This window comes from Epinephelus lanceolatus, chromosome 13 (assembly GCF_041903045.1).
Source record: "Epinephelus lanceolatus isolate andai-2023 chromosome 13, ASM4190304v1, whole genome shotgun sequence".
Classification (NCBI taxonomy): Eukaryota; Metazoa; Chordata; class Actinopteri; order Perciformes; family Serranidae; genus Epinephelus; species Epinephelus lanceolatus.
The window spans coordinates 15,550,892-15,560,283 of NC_135746.1; the positions used below are offsets into that span (position 1 = coordinate 15,550,892).

Genomic DNA, 9,392 nt, shown 5'->3' on the forward strand with positions numbered 1-9,392 from the left:
TGTTGGTCATAGCGCTTGTACATGGAGAACCTAATATTTTCTGAGGTGGTACTGGGTGTAAAAAGCTTGAGAACCACTGCTGTAGTGCATCTCCTTCCTTCGGTCTGTGGCTCTGGGGTGATTGGTTCCTACTTGGGACATAACTTTTTAAAAGTGGGTCACAAATATATAGTTTCTTTTTATGTTTTTTTTTTTTTTAAATGTTTTTGATTGATACACTCGTGTTTTAAATATTTCTGGACAACACTGGGGCTCTTTGGCACAAAGGTGTAATGACAATACAAAAAAAATTACAGAATATCACCACATGTATCCTTTAAATGAGTTTCTGTAGTGCACAAACAGATACTTTATCTTGTGTCAAGACAAGCAGCATGTTTCCAAGTGCTCTTTGCCTTCACCATGTAGGTGAACGTGTCAGCAGTATATGACAGTTTGCACACAACACTCAGGCAAGGTTTACAATCCTAAAGAGGACAGGCACCACACAGACACAACTAAAACCAACAACACTGTAGACAATGTAACGGTAAGGCAGCTCCACTTTCATGTGCTGCCTTGCCTGCCTTACGTCATCTGAAGGCAGCCCAAACAGTCGACATAAGAACGGAATGGTCACCGCTTTCATGACCATTCTCGTGACCAGGATGACGGCGACTCCGATGACAAAGCGCAACAGGGAGCGAAACACCATGCCGACGCTGATTGGTGGTAAAGTTAGAGGAAGTGAGGACAGTGGTGGATCCAACAGCAGCCCTAACTGATAGTTCACATGGGTAGCGATAGCAGCTCCCACCCCGGTGCCCAGAGCTTGAGCTGTATCGCCCCGGGAGGTGCTCCAGGAATCCAGGGAGAAAGCCACAAGTCCCAGACTCACGTGTGACACGATAATCACGAGTGGAGCAAAGTGGTCTGTCATGTAGAAGGTGTCGATCTTGTCCAAAATTGGCTGGAAAAACGCTAAAATAAGAAGGCTGTACAGGAAGCCAGTGATTACCTCCTGCAACACAGGGACATAAAGCATTATAAACCATGCGTGTACGCCATGAAAGCTAAAAAGTTTAACTCATATCTGCACTCTAAAGACACTTGCTTGATATACTGGAAGTCTTTTAAAGCTCATTTATGATTCATTGTGTTTTAATGGCAGACCTAACGCGAGACGTTAAAATCAACATACATTACGGCATTCTTTACATCAGTGCCAACAAACTAATGTAATGCACACAAAGTCCAAGCTCTTTCAGCATCAGTTTCTTCATCATCAAATGAACATAAAAATCAGGTGAGCAGCTGACTGATAAACAGGTGTTACTGTTGTTACACACATAAACACAAACAATATCCACTGACGTCAGCTGCCTGACCAATCTAATCTAGCTTTATCTCCTGGCTTTGATTTTTTTTTTTTATTGGCGTTGCATAATAGTCCCACAAATGATAAATCTCTAGGTCATGTGTTTGTTTTAAACATGTAAAATGGGGCATGAGCGTATGTCATGCATATTAAGGTTGTGCAGTGATGTTAAAATATGTTAAAAATTAAATCATCTGTCTACCTACAGAAATGTAAAATATTCACAGGTGATTTGAACAGACAGAGCTGAGGAAGACACCAGTGCTTCCATCCTGAGCTGAACTATAGGTGTAAGTCAAGGTAAAGTGTTCAGGTGGGGAAGCTTCACTCTATATTCTCTGGTTAATTCATATTTCAGTGAGGGATTATTCATTTAATATACGTACCAGAATAGAATGCATTCCCATGTAGACTCTGCTTACACAGACCAGGATACTCCAGCTGAGAGCCACACCAAAGCCAAAGAGGAAGGGGTACTAGGAGAGAGAGAGACATAAAGACATGACATTAAGAAAATGAACACTGATGTTACAAAGTTGGCTTTAGAAAAACCACAGAAGACATTCAGCTGATATCTGTGAAACAATTTCATGCAAACAAGGATCTTCATCCCTGCTAGCGGCTCTGTGAGGCTGTGCTTAGTGGTGCTTTAAGCTAAATGCTAACATTAGCATGCTGATTACAGTGATCACAGTTCATTGTAAGAAAACATGAATGTCTGGAGCAAACGACATGGCAACCCATCCAATAGGTGTTGAGATATTTGAGTCTGGTTGACCGCTAACACAGCTAACAAATGAGTCTTGTAACACCATTAGAGGGACAGTTCACCCCAAAATAAAAAGTACATATTTTCCCTCTTACCTGTAGTGCTGTTTATCTATTTAGATTGTTTTGGTGTTGGAGATATCGGCCGTAGAGATGTCTGCTTTCTCTTGAATATAATGGAACCAGATGGCACTCAGACTGTGGTGCTCAAAGTGCCAAAAAATAAATTTGAAAAACTCAACAACAATGTCTCTTTCCAGAAATCATGACCTGGTTACTCAAGATAATCCACAGACCTTGTTGTGAGCAGTTTCATGTAGGAACTATTTTCTTCCTACCGAACTACACCCCCCAACCGTATCGCTGCGCAGAAGGATGTGTGCATCTACTGCTAGCTAACCTAGCACCACTGAGCTAGCTATCTTAGGAGGACGCCATTAATCTTTACATCACGTGGTATCACAAGGCTCTTGTCCCTGAGTAGATGCACACTTCCTTCTGCACAGTGATATGATTGGTGGGTGTAGTTTGAAAGTTGCTTCTACATGAAAATGCTCACAACAAGATCTGTGGATTATCTTGAGTAACTGGGTCATGATTTCTGGAAAGAGACATTGCTGTTGAGTTTTATAAATGATTTTTTTTTTTTTTTTTTTTTGAAGAAAAAATGAACTTCAGGCACCTTTCTTCCCATGTGTTGACCCTCTTCTTTAAGAGCACCTGCATTTTTTCTTGAGTTTCATATGATAAAGACATTCCTCAAACACACCACTACCTCATTCTCCAAAGTGTATTTTTTTGTTTTTGCGCTTGGAAACACCATAACTCCAACACTCAGCAACTCACACTAGAACAATCCGGACCAATAAACAGCACTACATGTAACAGGAGAAATATGTATTTTTGATTTGGGGCGAGATGTCCCTTTAAGTCCAGACTGCCTGCATTCAGTTTAAAGCCTGTGTGCGGGTGTACAACAACAAAAAAGGGCATATGAGGTTCTTAGCTCTTCCTTCCTGGTGGCGACGCCTTAAAAGGGCTCTACAATCTACACTTAAAAAGTCAAACTAAAAAAAAGCTTTTGAGAAATAACATTAATTCATCTCTTTAACATTAAACATGCAGTGCACAGCATGCAGGGACAAGCTGATTTTAACAGAGATAACTAAAGAATTTTGAAACACAGGATGTACAGTACATGACATTACACAAAGGACAGGAATGCATTGTGAGTCATCACAATACATAACTATAGAGGCTTTCACTTACGGTTAAGGTTAGGTAGTATAACTTAAGTTACTAAAGTTATCGATGACGTCAACTCGAAAGATTGGGATGGAGGTTAATGCCTCACAAGTGATCTTAGAGCAGAGAGTGCAGAGGGCACACAAACCCGACATCAGCCAAGTTTTATTTTGGCCTGCTGTCAAGTTAGTCATGGAATTAACATATAAGTCCTATCAGTGGGTGGAAAACTTTCATGGCTTTGAGCTCTCTGACCTGGCTGATACTGAACTACAGTACACTCTTTTCTCCCCGAGCTCAAAGGCGGTGAAACAACCCTCCCAACCCCGTCCTCCATCTTAACCTGAAAAGACACAGGAACAATTGTGTCCTCTCATCCATGACTGTCTTCTTGTTCATTTGAATTGCTGCTACTTTAGACCAAAATGTTTGCTGAGACTTGATACTTTCACTTTGATGCAATCACTGGTCCCTTCTCTCTCTCTATAGCATTGTAAAACAGTGGAGTCTTCAGAGTCTTTCTTTATCTCAAATGCGAAGCTACCTCTTTTCACTCCTCACCTGCGCTTCACTGACTCACCCTGTCATGTTTTAACGGTCTGCTTAAACAGAGGAATGTTTGTTGTCTCCATACGAGACTGTGCAACAAAGATTAAATGTGATTAAAAGGCAGTCTGTGCTTTTTTTGTTCCTTTGGCCGGACTGACCCACTGACCCTCCTCAGCACTGGGGGGGCTTTGGAGAAAAATGTCATGTGGAGCTTATTGTATTCTACTCGGTCAGGGCACGTGCCATGTGTGCTTCTTGAACCCTGGTCTTATTTACTTAGATTTTATCTGAACAAACAGACACATAGAGATTCCAACTGTCTCAACATCTTAAACTGCGCTCTCTGGGCCTTTGAACATGTGGGACTTTGGTGCATCTGGCCACCTCATCTGTGGATTATCAAAACGTGTTAGTATACCATGGGTCAAGGCCTGATGTAGCGATAAGAAGGAGCATAACATTGGCGTAGCATTGAGATATTGGTAAATTTAGATATATATGGCTGCAGCTTGGTTTTCCATAACATTTTCAGCTCCACACTGAGCCCTACTTAATCCCCCGGTCCTTCCACTCTTTTTGCATAATGTATACATTCTGTTGCATTTAAGTACCCATTAGATCAGCTGGAATGCTCCCCTGGTGTGCAATGCGTTAGTTACTTTGTGTAATTGAACACACATGATCTATGTGAGCATAACATTAACTGAAAAAAAAAAAGGTATCAAAACTACACTTTGACATAAAACAGGACATAATGGGTAAATGGGTTTCCAACATGGCACTAACATAATGAAATACTTTCACATTTTAGGGAAATAAAACACAAACCTTCAGGGAAAATAAGCATAAGTGCTATCTCACACATGAAAGGCCATGTGTTTTACAAGTGTGATTATTGTTCAGGCAGTCGAATTTGTTGGGATATGAGATGAACAAGAATCTGGGTAGCTGACCACCTTGCCTGAAACATTTCCTGACGGAAATCCTGTAGTTTATATTGTGTTCCAGTACTTTAAAAGTAAGTTGGGGCTGCAACTACAGAATAGTTACAACAACACCCTTTCTTAAATCCCAGGTTGACGTATTTAAATTGCTTGTTTTGTCCTCTCAGATGTAGAAAACTCAAACATATTTAGATCCATATCATAATAGACAGAGAAAAGCAGAAGCCATACCAACGTGATTTCTATCCAAAAATAATCAAGATGCATCCTGGATATTTTTGCTTTAAAACAATAGTAAAAGGAATACTTCACCCATAAAATGAGCATTTATATATGAGTTAGTCGTGCCATATTACCTATAGTTTGTGAAGAAAACTTTGTTTTTCCTGCAAGAAAAACAGTGAACATACTGATTTATTGATTGGGGACCATGTTTAACAACAGCAAAACTACATCATTATAACATCCATTTAGAAACTCTTCCACAACTTTTGCAGGATAATCCAAGTCTCGTTTATCCAGTCATATGCTCAGCACTTCCTACACATGCTTAAAACTGAAGTGAAAGTGCTTATTAATGCTCTCTTCAAAGCCAGAGTCTGATAATGGTGAAAATGCATGTGTTTGGGAAGTTCTGAGCATATGAGTGAATAAATGAGACTTGGATTATGCTGCAGAAGTTGTGTAAGAGTTTGTAAACAGATGTTTTGACATAGTTTAGCTGTTGTCAAACGTGATCCCTGGTTGACCAATAAATTATTGTTACCTATTTTCTCTGGAGGCATGCAAGGAAAACAAAGCTTGCTTCACAAATTCAAGGAAATATGGCATGACTATTTAATTAACAAATGGTCATTCTGTGAGTCAATGTATTCCTCTAAAGGAGTAATTTATTATCAAAGGTTTCTGTAAACTGACAAACCATTTAACTCACCAATCATTTCACCTCTAAAGCAAACCATTACCCATCACTATACAGTTCATCAAAATACAGCAACTTGTCAAACAGTTAACCTGGAGCCCTTGGGGCCCCTGAGGTAGTTGACCCCTTCACCCTGTACCAATCCAGCCCTGGCTGGACTCAAGCTGCACATTCCTACATAAACTGCATGTCTTCTGTCTACAGCTGCTACATTTAAATTTTTTGTTTTCACCTATATTTGACATTTTGGGCTGTGTGGGGCTCACCTGCCACCGTCCATATGTCAGCATGAAGAGACAGAAGGGTATGGCTGTCCCTGTCATGGCGTGTGTGGACGGCATGCTGTACTCGGAGTTGTAGAAGACCTCCACCTTCACCACAGGGGGGGAGGCAGGCCGGGACCAGCGGATCATATCCTTGGTGGACTGTCCCACGAACAGGTTCCAGGCCCAGACCACGATGAGTCTCCGGCTGACCAGCGCGTCGATGTTCCAGAAGAGGAAGGGGAAGAAGACGATGAAGAACATCTCGTTGCCAAGCTCAGTCCCAAACGTGAACAGGTAGAACAGAAACTTGTTGTGGATCAGGAACTCCTGACCCACATCCCCGGTCAGGGAGTTTCTCCGGAGGGGTTTAGCTCTGACTGTGTCTGGGTCAACATTAGCTGCAGCTGATGGACCATCAGGCCTGGCGGTACTGTCACCCTGCATCCCGTTAACCTGCGCTGCGGTCGCATCCCCGGCTGCTCCATTCACAACACTAACGTCCGAGCTCTGTCCCCCCTGTTGCACCCTCTTTCTCACTCCGGGACAGTCCGGCTCCGACTCTCCGCTATCCGTCGGTTTAACCGGAAATGTCCCTTTAACGCCGCAAATATTTTGAAACCTCGCTACATGGCGCGGGTCCTGGAGGTAATTACACATCTGTACAAAAGTCTTTACAAAGTCGGTCGCCATGATGTAAAATAACTGCTAGCTTAAAATCCACAACACTGTTTCGCCGTAAAAATGGAGTTCATGTTCATCGAGTGGGCTTAAGGAGAAGTGGCGCTCGGTGGCCGTTGCATTCCTCTTAACGAGATAAAATAACAGTGATTTAGCTAACAGCTCGGAGCGGCTCCTCTTCAACACTAGCGGTTACCTGGAAGCCACATTCAAAACACAGACCTTATACACCGGTGTAGACGGCAGCATCCAAAGTCCGTTACAGTTAACCATTACTCTAAACTACGGTTTATCCTAATTCATACCGCCACCAACTAACTGCGTCAGGCCGTTATTCTCGTTTTCACGCTCTTCCTCTTCTTCTACAGTTCGTTTTCTTCTTCGCTGGACTTAATGTTAGTCGGTCAATATACAAAATGTCCAAGTGCTACCCCTGCTGGACTTGTGAGGAACTACATCTATTAAAAATCCAATATTACATCAAAAATATTTTAAATTCAAAATAAAAATAAATACATTTCACTGTAGCTTGTTAGTAATTTAACTACATTCATATTTGCATCATAATTCATGTAGATAAATTACGTTTTTTGTTGCAATTTTTGTGTAGTTAACTATTAAAACCACAAACACTTTTGGGCCATCAAAGGAAAGGAATGTTGTTGTTTTTTTATTTTACCGTTGCTTCTCTACTGTAACGGACCCCCTTTAACAACAATTAGCCATAGGCATTGGTTATTGCTATTTATTGACAAATGTTCAGCAAAATTGTTGCACGCTATTTTAGACACTACCTGGCTAACTGAGTCAGGAACATCATATTGTCAAGAGCTTTTAATCCTTAGGAAAATAACAATACATTTAATTAATGATGTCTAATTATTTCTTTCTTTCTTTTTCTTTTTAATTATTTTCCACTGTGTTCTATGTATTTCTTGTTGTTTTTTTTATTGGATCATTTTTCACTGACTGCTCAGTGTGCCTACTGTTGTCATTTATCTTTTGTTGTATTTTCCTGTATAATGTTAATTTAGTTATTTTGTCTACTTTTCTCCCCTTTTTTGTCATTGTCTGTTTTTCCCTTTAAGTTGGGGGGAGGTCCGTTTATATAAGCATGTGGCTTTTTGAGCCCTCCTGACACATTTCTTCTTCTTTTTTTTAAATTCTTTTTTACTACTTGGATTTTATGCAGTTTTATGTGTGTGCAAATAAAATAATAATATATATAAAAATAACTGAGTCATTGTGCTTGTGCTCTAGTTTCTGGAGGGAAGGTGTTTGACTGATGGACTTTGTGTACAAAACCAGGGCTGACTTTCCCATGAATCATGGTTTTGTTTTTGTTTAGTTTTTTGTATATGTATGACCTGTGAAGATGTGGCCACCTTTTGCAATAAACTCAATTAAATACCATTAACATGTTGATTTTTTTAATAATATTTGTTATACCTTTGTATCACATGTATTTCATCATTTTTACAAAGTAGTGTCTGCTACTATTTCAAAGTAGCTTTAGTTAACCAAACTAGAGTTCTTCCTTTGTTGTAGTTTAAATTCTGACGATGTGACTTAATTGGTAGCATGTAAAGCAGCGATTTAGCTTCCACAACACTATATAAGCAGTTACCTGTTCAAGGTGGAGTCAATTCAACTACTGTAAACAGGCCTACTGTTGTGTAGTTTTATTGTTATTAATTGTGTAGTTAATCTATAACAAGGCATTAGGCCTATATTTTATAAACTGATCATATTTTTATATGTAACATCTTCATACACAAAGTAAATAAATCTAGATGCCACATTCATGTAGTAGTAAAAAGTATAATATTTATCTTTGTAATTTAGTGTAGAAATAATAATCAAGTAACTACTCAACTATAGTACTTGTAAATGTTCCTGATTATTTTCTGAAAAAGTCAAATTATATTTAAAAAATTTCAAAATACCATTGGTACTATTGATACTGTTCTGGTCTACATATGTGTATTCCCCGTGCTCTTTTAATGTATGGATTTTGTGCAGACATACAAGGTGTACTATGGGAAATGACATCACTTGTGTAGATGTATTTACTATTGTTGAATATGAGCACGAGAAAACCTACAATAGGGTTAAGTATGTGACTTTTAATGCAAATATCTCCTCTGTATTGTATATTATGTTCTGTGTTTTGTGTCTTTGTATTATATGTTGAATAAATGATAAGTTAAAAAAAATCAAATACAGTTTTAATCCATTTTAATACAGATAGCCTATTTTTCCTACCATAATTACAAACATTTTTAGTTACATTTAAAAACTTTTTGTCACATATTATTAATTATGAGTAGTGACACTATGACTCATGAGGTAATATATAAATGTCTAATACATACAAATAAATCTCCAACTCATCACCCAAATCAAAAGCAAAAATGAAATTTAAGTTCATAGCAAAATATAATAGATATTCCAGGTTAGTGCACACACAGGTCTGACAAGTCAGAGACATTTATACCAGAATATCACCGGATTGTTCCTTCAAAATAAAAGCAATCAAATGTATTTTTAATTTCCCATAAAGGCTGATGTGAATTTTTAAGTAATATGTGTTGGCTACTATTTACATCTGAAGACTGATTTTCATGTAGTAGATAAAGATCCATCTAGCTTATCTACTGCAT

General features: G+C 39.0%; 1 protein-coding gene across 1 annotated transcript; it reads right to left on the reverse strand.

Annotated features, from left to right (window-relative positions):
* Positions 1–148: 148 nt before the first annotated feature.
* Positions 149–7,109, reverse strand: LOC117271282 (sphingosine-1-phosphate phosphatase 1-like). The gene is made up of 3 exons (XM_033649433.2): positions 6,052–7,109; positions 1,744–1,833; positions 149–1,000 (listed from the first exon to the last, which is right to left on the reverse strand). Exons 1-3 carry the CDS (start codon positions 6,739–6,741, stop codon positions 449–451), a joined length of 1,332 nt encoding a protein of 443 aa, XP_033505324.1. The 5' UTR covers positions 6,742–7,109; the 3' UTR covers positions 149–448.
* Between the last annotated feature and the right edge of the window lie 2,283 nt (positions 7,110–9,392).